The 18,666-nt window shown below is 44.3% G+C and overlaps 1 protein-coding gene across 1 annotated transcript in view; it reads right to left on the reverse strand.

The window, feature by feature from the left end:
- Positions 1–18,666, reverse strand: part of HSPH1 (heat shock protein family H (Hsp110) member 1) — a 34,238-nt gene that overhangs the window by 3,397 nt on the left and 12,175 nt on the right. Inside the window, exons 3-14 of the mRNA XM_053311078.1 lie at positions 16,080–16,220; positions 12,268–12,390; positions 9,879–9,978; positions 9,298–9,431; positions 7,912–8,156; positions 7,385–7,613; positions 5,969–6,075; positions 4,354–4,487; positions 3,777–3,982; positions 2,600–2,731; positions 2,156–2,293; positions 11–136 (exon numbers count right to left, since the gene is read on the reverse strand). Of these exons, the coding sequence (XP_053167053.1) occupies positions 11–136; positions 2,156–2,293; positions 2,600–2,731; positions 3,777–3,982; positions 4,354–4,487; positions 5,969–6,075; positions 7,385–7,613; positions 7,912–8,156; positions 9,298–9,431; positions 9,879–9,978; positions 12,268–12,390; positions 16,080–16,220 (1,815 nt within the window). The remainder of the gene's footprint in view (positions 1–10; positions 137–2,155; positions 2,294–2,599; positions 2,732–3,776; positions 3,983–4,353; positions 4,488–5,968; positions 6,076–7,384; positions 7,614–7,911; positions 8,157–9,297; positions 9,432–9,878; positions 9,979–12,267; positions 12,391–16,079; positions 16,221–18,666) is intronic.

Below are 18,666 nucleotides of genomic sequence, written 5' to 3' on the forward strand. Positions count from 1 at the left end.
TACAGCATACCTGCTCACACACAAATTTCTCATAAGCTCCAGATAATTTGTCTCTAAAATCATAAACATATTCTTCAACTGCATTCTTGGCATCATTTCTTTCCTTCTCAAGTTTGTCTTGCATGATCATCTTGCCCTGTTTGATTACCAAAAATAAAAATAAAAAAGCAAGTTCATCGGATCAAGCATCACATTTTGAAGGAATAGAGGGCTATACTTGACAAAGACATTTTAAAAAACCTACTGTCGATAATGCAGCTAAACATCCATGAAAAGAAGTCAGTTGAAATGTGTTTGCATTTTCTTTTTAATGAAATAAACAACAACATTTAATGAAATAAACATTTAATGAATGAATGAAATAAACATTTAATGAAATAACACCATCAACATAGCATTATCAATTAAAATGGAATGTCAGCATTCTGTAGCTAGGAAACATATCAGAAAGCAGGAGTGTATGGAAGATGGCAGTTTAACCTTCCTCCATACCCCATAGAGACGGCTGGTAGTCAGGCACCACTCCTTCCATAGACCATGTAACAGTGCAAGCCTCCAACCTGACTCACACGAACAGGTTTGGAGACCTACCCAGTGGTTCACCTATTTTGGAGCCTGGACTTAAAGGTCTTTGGAGCGCCCCCTCCCCCAGCTGCGAGTTAAGCCTCATCCTAAACACAGACACAGTATTTAACTCGTGGGCTCATGTCTGCACAGTGCAAACCGTGAGCATTGCAAGCACGTATCTGCGACGCTCGCACCTGCGCAGTGCAACCTGTGAGCATTGCAAGCATATATTTGTGGCACTTGTGCCTGCACAATACAACTTGTGAGTGCCGCGAGTGCATTACATCACATATTTGTGATGCTCATGAGTGGCACTGTGCAGGAGCAAGTGTCACAAATACGTGACATCATGCACTTGCAATGTTTGCAAGTCACATTGTGCAGGCATGAGTGTCACAAAAGCATGCATGCAATGCTCGCAAGTTGCACAGCACAGGCGTGAGCATTGCGTGCGGCCAGGCCTGGCGCCTTAGCCACCATCCCTGGCTGCAGGCAGTCAGGCCTGCTCAGCTCTCAGTCCTCACCATGCACAACAGGAGATCAGCAGGGGTGTGGGAAAGCACCCTGCTGCCCCAGGAGTCATTTAGAGACCCCCCTTGGTGCTGAGGAATGGACTTTTGCTCAGAGGTCCAGTCCAAAGCGTGCCCTGGGCTTATATACCTGAATTAATAGTCACTGATACAATATTATTGGTAGTATTATCATTGAAAAGGATTGCATTTAAAGTGATATGTCAGTTCACACATTCAACATCAAGTGATGGGAAACAATATGTTGTTTTGGAATCAGCTGGACTCTGATTTGAGTCAACATGGATAGGATCAGGATGCTCAGAAAGTGTCATGTCTTTACTGAAAAGCAACAACAAATTAGCCGCATATAACAGAAGCTCATGTACTGATCTAGGATTGGAGTCTCATTTACCTGTGGAATTCACACACTCACAGAATCTTTCACCCACCAAAAATGTGGCGAGATGACCCCAGGAGCCCGAGATGACCCCAGCACAGGACCTCCAGTGACTGTTGCTGGTGTCTATCTGTTGTTGCTTTTTAGACTGTGAGCCCTTTGTGGGCAGGGATCCATCTTATTTATTTATTATTTCTCTGTGTAAACCACTTTGGAAACCTTTATTGAAAAGTGGTAATATAAATGGATTGTGAAGCTGGTGTTGTTTGCCAAGATGTTACTGCCCCTGGTGGCAGTAAGGGAGAGGAGTGTGGAGGTGAATCACGGTGGGTGGAACTGTTCTTCAAAGATACCCCTGCTAACTTGGCAGAGAGGCACCTTTTAACGTGGTGATTCTCTTTATTTAGCAGGGGGAGAGTAACTGGCCCTATCCACCCCCAGCACAGTTTCTCCAGTGACTGTTGCTGGTGTCTATCTTTGATTTCTTTTTAGACTGTGAGCCCTTTGGGGACAGGGATCCATCTTATTTATTTATTATTTCTGTGTAAACTGCCCTGAGCCATTTTTGGAAGGGCGGTATAGAAATCGAATGAATAAATAAAATAAAAATAAAATAAATAAGATGTATCTTAGTTACTGACCAATATTAAGCCCAGAAACCAAACTTTATTTAACTCACCTCTGTTTCAATGTACATGTTGAGCAGGTCTTTTCCAAGCTGCCAGACCAAGTTAGCTTCAATGGGCAACTCAACATTCTTCACTTTTATCTTGGGCTTTTTAGCTTCTGGAGGCTGATCACTTTTCTTTTCATTCACCTGAGTCGAGTGAAAAGCAGTACATGAGGGATTGGTAGAATAAGGAAACGAGAGAGAGATTTTTTTCCAGAAAGTATTTTTACAGAAGACAACTTCACAACACATTTTCACAAGCTTAAATTTTTTCACTGGACATCAAAAACTGAAATATTCATTTGTGGCCAACAACAAAAGGAGACAAAATAACTTCATGATCTGGCCAATGTAAATTGCCAGATCTCCAAGTTGCTAGTCTTGAGGGGACATTACAGCTAATGGTGTATAAAAGTCATTTTCTTCCAGCAGAAGATGTTTAGGGTCACTCACTTTTTCAGCATCTGGGATTCTGTTTTCTTCAGAGGGAGGCTCAGGAGAAGAGGGAGACTGTGAGATTTGCTGACCGTCTGTTTGTACCTGGGACTGGGCTCGAGCCTCAATGCTGCCTTGTTGGATATTTTTCTGAAATGGGAACCCAGGCACAAAAGTGCGTGCACATAGATGATTCAAAAAAATAAAAGATCTACAACATATTTAATGCTCAAGACACATACCTTGAGAAACTTCTCATATATTTTAGCATTATAAAAAACTATTATAGAGGGTTGCCACTTGAGAGTGCAGCAGTACTGCATTTCCAGCAAGAGAAACTACTCTAATAATTTTGTGTGTGTGTGTGTGTACAACACACACACACCCCTCATCCCAGCTTCTAAAAGAAAATGCCTTTGCTATATAGTACTCAAATATTAATGTAGATCACTTCTGAAGTATTCCAAATTGACTCTCCCCATTGGTAGCTTACATACAACTCTCTGCGGCAGATTTAGCAACAATACACCAGAGTTCAATCCTATGTTAAGTAAACTATACAAGTCTAGTGCCACCTAACAGAATTAATACAGTTTAGGGAGACAGCAAGCAAATGTGCTTACCCTGCAATTCCTGAAACCTAATACAGGAGAACCTCTTTAATTGTGGGTCCAGCATCCGTGGATTTGTGTATCCACGGTCAGATAATGGACACCTGACCTCGGTGTACATTGGTGGGGGGAGCAAAAAAAAAAAAAAAGAGTTAAACCCACACATCCGTGGGTCGGGGGTGGCTGGAAATGACTTCAGAGAACATTTCCGGCCATTTTGACTTCGGTAGCCATTTTATGGCTCATTTCTTTTAAAAAATGAACCCAAAAAAATATTTTCAGCCAATGTTTTACTCTTGGAGGGGCATCTTCGGACTCCTTGCAGGGAGTGGAGCATGGTAGGGCACTTTAATTGGCGCAGTTTGTCCATTGGGGGGCAAATGGGGCAGCGTGGGAATCTGACCCCCAATTTACATTCTCTTTAATGCCCTGTTATTCATGGACTCACTGTCTGCACCACCACCCCCATGAATAATGGGGCTCTCCTGTACAATTTTGTCCATCCTATCCTGAGATGCTAAGCTAGCAAGTTTGTTAGGACATCTCAGGCTGCTTTGAAAATCTCAGGAAGGAAACCAACTTACATCATCTGAGTTCTCAGAAGGTTTCTGGTTCTGACTGTCTGCTTCAGCCTCAACACTGGAATTTTCATTCTCTTCTGCTTTCATCTGTTCCACCATAGATGCAGTAGAGACGCTAAAAATGCCGTGAGTATTGATGCGAACCTTGACTTTAACTTTAGTTTTCTCTCCATCATTCTGAGCTGCAATATTTTGGATAATGTATTTGCCTAAAAAACAGGAGAAGTACCCCAAAATAAGCCACCAAACATTTAGGAGCAGTGTTTAGGATTACCTTGGAAGATGGGCAAGGTAACCCCATGCAAAACAAAGGACAGAAGAGTCTCACACTGCCCATGATCTGATCTTTCAATTATGAGTGCAATTTATTTTTGAGGGTTGTCCATCTTTACTCCACTATGTCCCCAAATTCTAGAAGATTGTGAGGGAGCATCTCTTGGCTTACATAAGCATATATATTTAAAATGAATTTATGCTCAGATCAGGAGAGGCACAAAGAACTGAACTTCCAACATTCCAGGTTAAGTGGTGACAATGGAAATCCTAGTACTCATGCCCCTTTCCATGGCTAATCACTTACCAATCTTTTTCTCAGGGTAGGGAACACCACCAGGGTCAGAATAGAAGGCCTGCAGTTCAAATGGGCCTTTTCTGTAGAAAGTCAAGACTTTGGAGAAAGGTGCCGCATGGTGCCTGCTGAATACTTCATGAATTCTATGATCAAAATAAAAAGGAGAAATGACGACTGTGTTATTAAGCAGCTTTACATGAAATGGGCAATTTGCCACATTCCGCTCATTATAAGATTTGTATTGTACACAGGACATTAGTACACAGAAGTCTATTTAAAAGACTTTTAACATGTCTTTTAAAATATTTTAAAGATGCCTGTGGGCTTCCCAGATACATGTGGTGGGCCACTGTGTGAAGCAGGATGTTGGATCAGATAGGCCTTGGACCTGATCCTGCAGAGCTTTTCTTATGTTTTCAGGACTATTTTGAGCTGGAATGGATGAAACCTTTCCCTTATCTAGCCTGTTTGCAAAGTGAGAGTAAGAGGGCACATTCCCATATCACTAAAATACTTGTCCCACCTCCTACATCCCCAGTAGTCCCCGTAGATGCAAGACATTCAAATATGGCTCACTCATGTAAAATTCAGTGTGCATAAGCAGAAGATTTCTCAGATTAAAATCTGGGAACAGACCTCACTATTTTGGCCTACACCTATGTAGATCATATTTAAATGTTGCACTTCTACACAGATATCAGAAGCAGAGAAGGTTCACTGGGTGGTCAGGGAGTGAAGGTGCATTCTCACTGCATGCCACGCACATGGGTTTGGTTCCTATTATTGTCTTTTCTCATTTTGATTACGGTTTATTTTAATACTTTATCTCCCATTTTAGACTTTGTAAGTCCTTTGACTCTGCTTCTATAGAATACACAAAACGGAATAAGAGTTTCAACACAAATGGAAAAAAAAATACTAGCTGGACCAGCACAGAGCATTTGCCTGCATGCTAGTTCTTCTTGCCTCTTTCCCGCCACTCCAGTTTCCAGAGGGCGGTGGCAGCGGCAGCAGCAGCACGTCTCCACCTCGGGCCTCCCTCCTCCATCACCCTCCTCGGCGGTGGCGGGGTCACCAGCTGCCCCATCAGGCTACTGCAGCGGATGGAAGTCCCTGGCCACAACAGCGCCGCTGCCATCTTCGGGAAACTGGAGTGGTGGAGAAGGGCCCTTGGACATCTCCACAGGGGCAGGCCTCGAGCCTGCCAGCTAGCAGCCCAGTAGCATGGGCAAAGTGCTCAAACCCCCAATGCCAGAGCTTCCCAGGAAGGCAGTGGGGCTCTTGGCGCTCTGGTTGGTGTGAAGGCAGTGGCCCCCCAGTTCTCTGGCCACTCCCAAGCTGCCCTCTTTGCCACCCGCTTCGGCCACTGACATCATGCTGCCCCGGCTCTCTCTTGCCATGTATGTGCTTAGCACTGCACGAGCGGGGCTTGCCACATACCACCGAAGCATTCTAGATAGAGACATAGATAGATGGGAGAAGAAGAGGAGGCTGCTGTGAGATGGAGGTGCTGCTATTGGGAGCAGTCCTACATAGACTGGAGCCAATGGCTATGGTGCAAGTTGCACATTAACATTATAAGCCAACTGTGCAAAAACTAACCGTGTTCTGGGTTGCTACCTACCCTTCAGCATCATCAGACTCTGTATTCCATTGCAACGATATTGGGAAGGGAACTGCATCTGTGATGGAGAATTCCCTAACTTTAAAAGCTGGAGAGAGAATAGCACACTGAAAGACAAAAAAAAAAAAAGCAAACAGAAAAACTATGGTTACACAAGAGAAGATGTAGTTGGCTATTTTATTGGTAAGCAGGCCTGGCTGTTCACTACAAAGCCTAATATCACAGACAAAGATCTCCTCACATGTAGGAAGTTGCTGCTTTAAAAAAAAATAAATTATGCCACAATCCTAAAGAATATGTTTATTTGTAAACAAGTCCCATTTATTAAAAAACAAAATTATGTGCCACCATTCTAATCTAATTTAACTTTACAACAATCCCATGAGCAAAGCTGGAAGTTATGGATTTGACCCAGGTCACACAGTGAACTTATACAGCTCAGGAGTTATGTACTTGTGTGTACCAAAAAGCTCCACTGAAAAATTTGGGAGAAGGGAATAATTTAAAACAGAGTAAAGGTAGAAGGGAGAGGTTGCTTAACTCTTTCCCTGCCTGCTATTTCTTTCCAAGTAGCCCCTCGAACCTACCCAACTCTCAAAATAACACACACTAAAAAAAACACCATAGCGCGCACACATACAGGAGTGTCTCTTGGAGTAGATCAATGTAGAAAGGGTTCAATACATGCCACAATATACCTCAGAACATAAGAACAGCCGTGCTGAATCAGGCCCAGGGCCTATCTAGTCCAGCATCCTGTTTCACACAGTGGCCCACCAGATGCCTCTGGGGAACCCTCAAGCAAGAGGTTAGGGCAGACAGTGCTGGGATTCTACAAAATGCATTTCCCCAAGCAAAGGCACCATCACAGTTACAACTTTCATGTTCTTCATACCACCTAAGGATACAGTGCTCTTCAAACATTCAGCTGCAAATAATCAACTACTGAAAAGCCACAGACACGGATGAACCAGCACAAGTCTCAAGTTCCATTCGTTGAGTGAGGAGTGCTGTTGATGACATACAGTAGAACCTCAATACCAGCGGATTCATCACAGTTGGGTAACAGACACCGATCTCTGTAAATGCAGGTGGCTGGATACACGGAGGTCATTTCCGACAGCCATTTTGTGTCTCATTTCGATTTTAAAAAAGACACACACACACCCAATTTTTTGTGCAAAAATTGGGACTTTGGGCCTTGAAGGGGGGTGGCATTGCTAGACTGCAGAAGACCCATGGGACATGGTAGGGTCCTTTATTTTGGCATGGGGGGAGGCACTTTTTTTGGCATTTGGGCTTCCCCTCCGCCAGGCACCAGGAACCTAACCCCCAGATTTCCATTGCCCCAATGCCTCGGTATTTGTGGTTTCAGCATCCAATGGGACCCCCGCGAATACTGAGGTCTTCCTGTACCTGCAAAGCACAGCCTCTTGCAACAGCTTCATCTGCATTTAGTGTTGTGCTGACATCTTTGCTGAAGAACTTCCCAATCTTCTCTTTTACAGCTGGTATGCGTGTGGCTCCTCCTACAATCTCAACAGCATGTACATCTTCCACTTTGAGTTGGATTTGTTCCATCAAAGAACGCAGGGGATTTTCTATTCTTTGCAGAAGATCAGCACAGAGTTCTTCCAACTGCAATCTAGAAAGAAAGACAAGATAAACTTAAAAAAAAAAAGACACCCACCAAAGTTTGAGTTTCCATTGGTGCAGTTAGGACAGACTGCCAGTGCTCAACCTCTACTGCTTTTATTGGTCAGAAGCTATTCTGATCAATAGAAAACATACCTATATATATTTTTCTGCACCCATGAATTAGGGACAATATGGTAACAAGTAGCTTGCAAAAAAGGGGGGGGAGGGGCAATTTTAAATTATTTCAACACTACCATAACTACTTAGTTCCAATACAACTGACCACATCAACTGGATCCCCCTACCTATTCATCTTTCCAGACACGTCTGTATCATTCATAAAACATTCAATATTAAGTGGAATCTCTGTGCTGTTTGAGCTCATTAGTTTTTTCAGCTTCTCACATTCCTGATATAAACGAAGAAGGGCTCGTATTTTTGATTTTGGGTCCAGCTTGTACTTGGCTTTTATTTCGGTACTGAAGTAATCCACAAGTTTTTCATCGAAGTTTCTTCCTCCTAGAAAGGGGTCAAAAGCTGTACCAAGAACCTGGTTGGAAGAAAAGAGTGACACACTACATGTGTTACTATCTTTATCATTCAGAGCTGGAATGTTATTAATGATGCAAAGGCTAAGTAGATGATGCTATTATTTGGTGCTCAGACTCAACCCCTCCTCCAGTACCCCCAAGCAGACCCCCCAGAGGAGTCCAAGGCACTCTAGCCCTTGCTCTAGGTTTGGAGCAAGCCCCTGCAATTCCTTCTGCCCCAAACCTATTGGGTTGACTTGCACTGGACTGCTTGCTTCCCTGCAGCCACCCAAATGACCTGTGCACTGCTTTTTGCTTGTTCTTGATCCATAGTGGTTTGGGGAGGGGGACGTTGTGGGGCAGCAGAAAGTCACTCCAGCCCTCTATTTTTCTGCAAAGGTGCACAGAACCAGAGGCGGAGCTATAATGGGGCAAAGGGTCCCAAGAACTCACACATCCTGCCTCCGGGGCAGCCTCACTTGCCTCCGGCCCTGCCCCACTAGCCAGCCACTCCTGGGGCTGCTGTGCTCTTGTGGACCGTCGCCATACTGCTGACACAGTTCTCCTTCTCCCCACAGCACTGTGTGCCACGCTGCCCATCCCCAGCAGTGGGCTCCTGCAGCCCAGTGCCACTTCTTGCCCACCCCCAGCAGCGTGCCACATGGCTGGTAGGAGCACACTGGGAAAGAGGGTATGCATGTGCCCTGACAGGTTCTGGGGCCCAAAAGCAAGGAAGAGGAGCCTGGGAGCCAGGTGAGCGTGGTGGCGGGAGCATTGGCCAGACGGCCGGAGAGGGAAGGTAAGCAAGGCGGCTCCCAGATGCCTGTCAGCGCCCCCTCCTCCTCTGCTCACCTGCCTCCCACACCCATCCTGTGTGTCCAGGAGTCTTTGGATGGAAGGAGGATGGGACTGGGAGCCAGGTGAGCAGTGGTAAGAGGTGGCAGGGCAAGTGGCATCCAGGGTACTTGTGGGCAGCTGGCCAGCATGCCAAAAGGCAGAGGGGATGTCACCTTGAGGAGAGGTGCCCATGTTCACTACACAGCCAGTCTCCCCTCGCCAGACCACTGCGCAGTACACTCCTCCCTGCAATTCCACTCCTGTATCACCATGCCTAGAAAGAAGTTTACAAACAGACAATACTGACTCTTAGGTTCTACCTACCTTTAGTTTACCCTTGTTAAAAGCACAGGCAGATACTTGAAATGCAGAATGGCCCATATCTACAAACACCACTATTCGGGGTTTCTCTTCAGGAGCTGGAAGGTCCTGCTTGTATATCCCATAGTTCAGAGCCACTGTGAAAGCAAAAACAATATATTTTATCAACAATTAACCTTCATTAAAACCAGAATATCAACCACACACCCAGATGAGGGATATACTGCGGGGTTTTATGGCACTGTGGCAGCTAAGAAATATTATATTCAACGTTGGTATGTAGCTGGGCACCTGGCAATGGATGGCTAAAAAGTACTATAACAAAAGTATAGAAGAAAAGTTGGGATGGGGATCCAGTTTGCCCTTTCCGCCAACATCCCTAACTATGGCTTCCCAATGCAAAAGTTACACGCTAACATCTAATGTACTTGCAATCTCCAGAAGCAGCTCCAGAAGCTTACAGATCTGTGAGAGAATGTATACAACTGTATAAGTGTATTTTAACAATATGCACAGCTGTAACCTCCCTGCAACAGAGCATGAGAGGAGACCCTTACTTAACTAAGAAAGTGTCATTTGCTCACCTGCTGTCATATCATTCAATAGTCGGAGACAATTTAATCCAACAACCTGAGCAGCATCCAGCACAGACCTCCTTTCAGCATCAGTGAAAAATGATGGAACCTGAACAAGCAAATATATAAAAGAACAAGAAAGGATGACCATGATGAAGAGTTCCATTTTCAGTACAAGAGCTTTTTTGCTTTAAAATACGATCTCATTTTGGGTTTTATTTTGTCCAAATTACTCAGCCTCTCATCCTGATGCACTACTAAGGGTGGGCTTGGATGGCACAATTTATTGGAAATGCAACTTATAAAGTATGAGTCAGTAATATGGGATGGGAAATTTTATCCTAAAAACGCATGGTTTCCGTAATATTAATTACTAATTTAACAAACTGATAATATAATACCAGTCAACTAGGCAGTTTCAAAGATTCAATTAACTTTCTTTCAAGTGACTATACCTAGAAAATAGCTATGGGTCATATCCTAATCTTTTGCTCCATGAACAGAAGTCCTTCCATTCATGGAAACAGAGTTGCACTCATGGAAGGACCCCTGGACTTCTGTTCGCAGAACACCAAGTTGGGATGAAACTGTATACAGGCAGACCTCAGTATTAGTGGGGGTTCTGTTCCCAGTTGCAGCTGCAGATACTGAAACCGCAAATATCAAGGTATTGGAGACAATGGGATCACAGGGGTTAGGTTCCAAATCGGCTCAAAAATGCCTAAATATTGCCGAAAATCAGCCAAATGTCATGGGGAAATGCGGGGGGGGGGGGATCTCCTTACCATGCTCTGCCGGAGTTGTGCTGTGCCACAGAATGCCCCCCAAACTGCAAGTTTCCCACCTTAAATGGAGCCATTTTGAGGCTCCGGGAAACAAAATGGCGGCCAGAAATGACCTCTGCAATCATTTACAGCCACCCTGCAACCCACAGATACTTGAAGTCAACGTGTTTTTCTTCCTTTTTGCCCCACATATGCCGAGGCTGGGTGTCTTTTTCCCAACTGCGGATATGCGAATCAGCAGATAACGAGGTTTCATTGTATATCTAATGCACAACACTTTTACGCATGCCAACGTTAGTCTAACAAATTTCAATGCCTTTCCTTTTTTCCTTAACAATTAAACAACTTAAGGGAAATACATAACAAATGAATTATGCCTAAAAATATTTAAAACTATTTAAGTTAATTTGATTTCCAGTTAAAGCTTTTATTGTGGCTTAAATGTTATATCCAAACAAATTCAGTGTGAATTAATTTTTCCCCTGCATCAAATATTTCAGTTCAATTCAATTCCTTTCTTACGATCACAGACCAGCACAACAGTTCAAATAATGTTCTATCTAGTGCTGGGGCAGATCTTATCTGTGGGCAAACTGGGCAGCGCTCACCTTAAATTTCTCAGTCAGCCATCTGCCTCCATTTTGTGTGCCTACTGCCTCCCTCTGTTGTTCCCTGCTGGACCACCCTATAAACCAATCAAAGAGGGCCTAGGCTGATTGATTCCTCAGGCAGCCAATCAGAGTGCCCAGAGGGTGGGGAAGTATTTTTCTTTTAGCTACTCAGAAGAATCCAATCACCATTTTGGTTAGAGGGCAGACGTGCCAGCAGCCTGCTGCGAGAAGTCCCACTGCGGCTACAGCTTCCAGGAACAGTACTGCTGGAAAAATTTACTCTTAAAAAGGTGCCGTGCATTCACCACTGCCTTCGCCTCCAATACCCAACAGCCGCTTGCCCTCACCGGCCACTCTCAGCTTTATCTCCTTTATTACAAGCAACTTTTAACACACACACAGCTGCTCAAACCAGCAGACCAGTTTGAGCTGGTTCAACCAAAACAGTTCATGGACCCACAGGTCAGTTCGAATTCGGACCGGCCTGCGGGAAACTGTCCGCGCGCACCCCTACTCCACCCATCACCTGTCAAGTCTAGTGTCTCCCCCAGTCCCAGGAACCACCAGCTGCTACAGTCAGAAGGGTGTGTGTGTGTTTATTGTACTTCTACCCCACTCTTATACCAGGTCCCAGAAAGTCTTCAGCTTTCCAATTTATCCCACACATGCTTGGTTTCAGCAGTGCTCCGGCCACAGATGTTACTTGACCATTCACCAGGGCCAGCTGTTCTCCAGTTAAAGATCCAACAACAGTCAGTTTTCAAAAGTTTGTCCAGCCAAAGATCCAGACCAGGACTGCACAACTTCAGCTTTCCTGAGATGTTGGACTACAACTCCCATCATTCCCAGCTATTGGCCAGTTTAGTTGGGGATGATGAAAACTCTGGTCCAACAACAGCTGGAGTGGGCTGAAGTTGTGCTAGAAAAAGCTCCCACTGCGTCATACAGTCAGTGCACACAAGACTAGTTTGAACACACACAAAGCTAATTGGAATCACTTACTGAAATAACACAATCTGTTACAGGCTTTTTGAGGTTATTCTCAGCAGTCTCCTTCAGTTTTGTCAGCAGCATAGCAGTTATCTGTTCCACACTAAATAAATGTTCTTCGTCCATATACATTACCTATGGAAGGAAAACACGAGGGAGGCAAGTATTCCAGTATTTCAACAGCAAGTCCATAATTATTTTTAGATACTAGTTAACAACATCCATTGCTATTCTTTTTTTTTTTAATGTTGCACATCTGAAAAGTTAAGACCGTCTGTTTATCAGCAGCATTCTCATCTGCATAAATATGCAACATCTGCTGAGAATGCAAGCATCAGCAATGGACAGGAGATAGCCGAGACCAAAAGACAAATGCTAAAAAGAAACTAGAATATGAGAATAATTTAGGGCAGTGACTTTCAAACTGTGCTCTGGGGCACCAGAGAGTTCCTTGGAGATTCATTGGGGGTTCCTCAGCAAGCAGCATAATAATGCAGACAAGCTGGAGATTAGGAATGTGCATGGAACTGGCAGCGGGGTAGATCGAAGGCGGGAGAGGGAGAGTGCCCTTTCCCCTCCCAATGGTGTTCCATTTTAAAAGTGTCCGTCAGGGCGGCAGCATACCTCCCTGCCGCCCTATGTCTCCTTTGGCCGGAAGTACCTGGAGTGCATATGTTCCACTCACTTGTGCGAACGTCGCACTTGCTCGTGCACCCAACATGCAAGTGAGCTCAACCTGCACGCGTGCTGAATACACAGAGCAGCAGTCAGGTATGCTGCCATCCCGATGGCAGTGAGGTACGCTGGTGCGGGGGGGGGGGGATGCAGCAGGAGGGGTAAGGGCATTCTCCCCCACCCTTAAAAGGTACGTGCCCCCAACTTTGAACTGATCAAACAGCTGGTCGTTCGAACCAGTTCGGAGGCCCTTAAAAAGGACCTCCGAACAGGTTCGTGCACATCCCTACTGGAGATTAGCAGCTGCAGGGCAATCTGAAGTATGTTCTGAGGTGAGCTCTCAGTTAATCAGGAATAATGGTGAGGTTCAAGAGGCTTGATCAACAGTCAACATAAGCAGAGGGTAAGATACAACAGGGATTAATGTCTATATGTTTTTCCCTATGAGCAAAATAGCAGTTCTGGTGGTGGGAGTCTTAGATTTTAACTAGGAAAATAGTATGGGGGAGAATAGTTAACCTCACTTCCCCACTATGCCACAACCCAATCATAAGAACATAGGAAGCTGCCATAGATAGAGTCAGACCATTGGTCCATCTAGCTCAGTATTGTCTACACAGACTGCAGCAGCTTCTCCAAGGTTGCAGGCAGGAATCTTTCTCAGCCCTATCTTGGAGACGCCAGGGAGGGAACTTGGAACCTTCTGCTCTTCCCAGAGTGGCTCCATCAATTAGGGATGTGCACAAATTGATTTTTTTTAATTCAATTTGTACCCCAAACAAATCACTTCTTTGTTTTGTATCCAAATCTACCCTCTCCAAATCACCCCAGATTTTATTTGTATTTGCTTTGATTCAATTCAGATTCAGACCGATTCAGACCACTTAAAAAAATCCTAGAGGCACCAAATTAGAGTTGTGGGTAGGTTCCCTTGGGTGCCACCTACCAGCCAAATTTCAAGGTAGTGGGACACTTGGTTGATTTTTAATGATTTTATTTTAGTTTTTATAGATTTTGAACATTTCCGCCATAGGAAACAATGGGGATTTGGGATAGTTGCCATATCCTAACCTTAAAATGGATCCCCAGCTTTCATTTAAAAAAAAAAAAAAGAAGGTTAGCTCTAGCCCTTGTAGAAGTGGAGTTATGGAGCAAAATGTGCGGTCATTATTTCAAGTGTTTGGATTCTTTGGTGTATAATAACTTTTCCTCGTAATGAATCCCTATGAGGATTCACTGCACACCTTCATTTCTTCTGTTCATTTTGACTGTCACTAGACAGTGCCAACTGTCAACTGCCATGGACCACCTACACACACACACCCCACACACACACCTGTGAGGCAGTGGGGTACTCATTTTAATTTTTAGGTATACTGAAATGCTTAGATTCTTTGGTGTCTAATAACTTTTCCTCATAATGAATCTCTATGAGGATTCATTATATGCTTTCGTTTCTTCTGTTCATTTTGACTATCATTGGACAGTGCCAACTGTCAACTGCCATGTGTCAACTACCCGCCCCACACACACAGGGGTACTCAGTTTTTAAAAAAAAAGTATTTTTGAAGTGTTTCGATTCTTTGGTGTCTTCATTACACACCTTCATTTTATCTGTTCATTTTGACCCCACTGCTTTGCAGGTGGGGGTGGGGAATTAGTGGCATCCCATGTTCCAACTACTCCGCAACCCACTGGGTACTCAGTTTATCTTTTAGGATTTTTTGAGGTGTTTAGATTCTTTGGTGTGTAATGAATCCTCATAAGGATTCATTATGAGGAAAGGTTATTAGACTGCAAAGAGCCTAAACACTTGGGAAAAAATCCTAGAACATAAACTGAGTAGTACCCCACTGCCTTGTGTGTGGGAGTGGGGTGTAGTTGGCACATGGCAGTTGGCACTGTCGAAAAGACAGTCAAAATGAATAGAAGAAGTGAAGGTGTGTAATGAATCCTCACAGGGATTCATTGAGGGAAAGTTATTATACGTCAAATAATTCAAACAATAATGACCACACATTTTGCCCCATAACTCCACTTCTACAAGGGCTAGAGCTTAGCTTTTTTAAAATAAATAATAATAATAATAATAATAATAATAATAATAATCATTAAATAAAAGCTGGGAATCTGGGGGAATTAATAGGAGGGATCTGAATCTTGAATTGATTCGATTCTAATCAGGTGTGATTTGATTTGTGCATGAATCTAGCCAATGGATCACAAGGGAGATTTGTTTTGTCTCCAAATCACCCAAATCAGTTAGATTCGGGTACAAATCAATTTGCACCCCAATCAATTTGCACACCCCTACCATCAATACCTTGTGGTGCTCATACATCAAGTCTCCCATTCATATGCAACCAGGGCAGACCCTGCTTAGCTAAGGTGACAAGTTATGTTTGCTACCACAAGACCAGCTCTCCCCACCTCATTCCAATTTGTTGGGGAGGAGAGCTGGTCTTGCAGTAGCAAGCATGAATTGTTCTCCTTACTAAGCAGAGCCTGCCCTGGTTTGCATTTGGATGAGAGACTATATGCAAGTGCTGCCTAAGATATTTTCTTAGTGGAGGGTTCATAGCTCAGTGGCAGAGCATCTGCTTTGCATGCATAAGGTCCCAGGTTCAATCCCGGGCATCTCCAGGTAAGAGTGGGAAAGACTCCTGCCTGAAACCTCAGAGAGCTGAAGCATCATAGGAACTAACTTGCAAAAGTGAGTAACAGCCATTTAAACCCTTTATCATTAAGGCTGCAAGCCCATACAGTTGCTTGGGAGAAAACACCACTGAACTCAGTGGGATGTAACTTCAGAATTAAACATGCATAAGATCGCACTGCTCAGGACACCACCTGAGTGAAAATTCCTTGTGTTGAATTTAGTTACTATAGTGACAAGTCACCCTTGAGACGGAACAGCTAAAAAACAACAAACTTACAAAATGAGAGAAAAGCTTAAGGCTGATAGCAGTCTGAAGATCTCAGCAGTTGGTCTTGAATCCCATTGCACAACGAAATTAACCCTTTTGCTAAATAATTCAAGAAAACTTTACAGGCTGAAATGAGATTTTTATTTTTGTTCTGGAACACAGAGCCTTACAGTTTAATTGTAAAAAAATCAGGAAGCTGTAATGCCAAAGTGTTATTTTTACCTTTATTCCAACACTTCCATTCTTCATTGGAACTACACAGTAGCTCAAATGCTCTTTCTCTTTCTGAATAAAAGGATCGTTAAAAGTACGACCATGGAACCTCTTGAAGTTAAATAGTGTGTTGTCGGCATGTGTAATGAGCTGCAAGATAAAAGAAAAGACCAAGGTTCTTTGGTGTCTTGGGGGTGGGGGAGAGAAGAGCAGCAGCAGCCTACAGAACCTACACATGTAAATCTACTACCAGTGTTTAACAGAATACAGACTTAATACACATTCTGTTTATTGCTATTATTACTCACTAAATGCACTGTTTGACAGGCAGGGGAAGGGAAACAGATGGCACTTTCCTGGACTTTCTCCAGCTCCACTGTCTCACACCCAAGCAAAGAAGCTGGCCTGACGCAAGTACAGCACTTGATGCTTCCCAAAAAGAATGAATGGCAGCCGTGCCTTTATATAGGAGAAAGCAAAGGAGCACATAGGGCAGGGCTGCTCAACTTTGGCCCTCTTGCAGATGTTGGCCTACAGCTCCCATAATCCCTGCCTATGGGCCACTATGGCTAGAGATTATGGGAGTTGTAGTCCAAAAACATGTGGGGGCCCAAAGATTGAGCAGGGGGATGCCCATGGGATGGGAACTAAACATTTCCCATACCCCTGTGGTAACTCCAGACATTGCCAATTAAGTTCACTTCCATTGGCATAAAACCTCCTAGGTTCAGTTTCTCAGCTCTGCTAGAGCAGGAGTTGGCTTCTAGGTGGGCAGATAGATGAATAACCATCAGCAAACAAAATGTTTCACATGGCAATAAGAACATAAGAACAGCCCTGCTGGATCAGGCACAAGGCCCATCTAGTCCAGCATCCTGTTTCACACAGTGGCCCACCAGATACCTCTAGGGAGCCCACAGGCAAGAGGTGAGGGCATGCCATCTCTCCTGCTGTTGCTCCCCTGCAACTGGTATCGAGAGGCATTGTGCCTCTAAGGCTGTAGATGGCCCACAGCCACCAGACTAGTAGCCATTGATAGACCTGTCCACAATGGCAATAAATGGAGAGTTTTCACAATGGAGGGAAGTAAGAAGTGGGGTCCTCCAGGGATCTGTGCTGGGACCAGTGCTTTTTAATTTATTCATAAATGATCTAGAAGCAGGGGTAAGCAGCGAGGTGGCCAAATTTGCAGATGATACCAAACTCTTTCGGGTAGTGAAATCCATAGCTGATTATGAAGAGCTCCAAAAGGATCTCTCCAAACTGGGGAAGTGGGCGACTAAGTGGCAAATGCAGTTCAGTGTTGGCAAGTGTAAAGTGATGCACATTGGGACGAAGAACCCCAGCTTCAAGTATATGCTGATGGGATCTGAGCTATCAATGACTGACCAGGAGAGGGATCTTGGGGTCGTGGTGGATAGCTCGTTGAAAGTGTCGACTCAATGTTAAAAAGGCCAATTCCATGCTAGGAATCATTCGGAAGGGGATTGAAAATAAAATGGCTAATTTATAGAATTTAATGCCCTTATACAAAACTATGGTGCGGCCACACCTGGAGTACTGCATACAATTCTGGTCACCACATCTTAAAAAGGACATTGTAGAACTGGAAAAGGTGCAGAGGAGGGCAACCAAGATGATCAAGGGCCTAGAGCACCTTTCTTATGAGGCTCGGCTACAACACCTGGGGCTATTTAGTTTAGAAAAAAGACGACTACAGGGAGACATGATAGAAGTCTATAAAATCATGCATGGTGTGGAGAAAGTGGATAGAGAGAAATTCTTCTCCCTCTCCCATAACACTAGAACCAGGGGTCATCCCATGAAATTGATTGCCAGGAAATCTAGGACCAACAAACGGAAGTACTTTTTCACACAACACATAATCAACTTGTGGAATTCCCTGCCACGAGATGTGGGGACAGCCAACAACCTGGATGGCTTTAAGAGGGGTTTGGATAACTTCATGGAGGAGAGGTCTATTGACGGCTACTAGTTGGAGGGTTGTAGGCCACCTCCAGCCTCGGGGGCGGGGTGCCTCTGGGTGCCAGTTGCAGGGGAGTAACAGCAAGAGAGAGGGCATACCCTGCCTGTGGCTTCCAGCAGCATCTGGTGGGCCACTGTGCGAAACGGGATGCTGGACTAGATGGGCCTTGGGCCTGATCCAGCAGGGCTGTTCTTATGTTCTTGAATCTGTTTAAACCCCTTTCTGCACCTTTTCCAGTTCTACAATATCATTCTTAAAATACGGTGACCAAAGCTGTACTCAGTACTCCAGATATAGCCGCACCATAGATTTGTATAAGGGCATTATAATATTAGCATTTTTATTTTCAATCCCCTTCCGAATGATTCCTAGCATGGAATTAGCCTTTTTCACAGCTGCCACGCACTGAGATGACCCTTTAAGTGAGCCGTCCACCACTCCATATACAGGAGAACCTCGTTCTACCAGGATTCTATATCCTCACCTTCATGTATTCACGGGTATCTGACAGCTGGTTTCATTGTCCATGGATACAAAAGGGTTAAAACCCATGTATCTGCAGTTCCTAAGGGGCTGGAAGGGACCATGGAGGTCATTTCCAGTCGCTAT

This window comes from Hemicordylus capensis, chromosome 3, assembly GCF_027244095.1.
Source record: "Hemicordylus capensis ecotype Gifberg chromosome 3, rHemCap1.1.pri, whole genome shotgun sequence".
Taxonomy (NCBI): Eukaryota; Metazoa; Chordata; class Lepidosauria; order Squamata; family Cordylidae; genus Hemicordylus; species Hemicordylus capensis.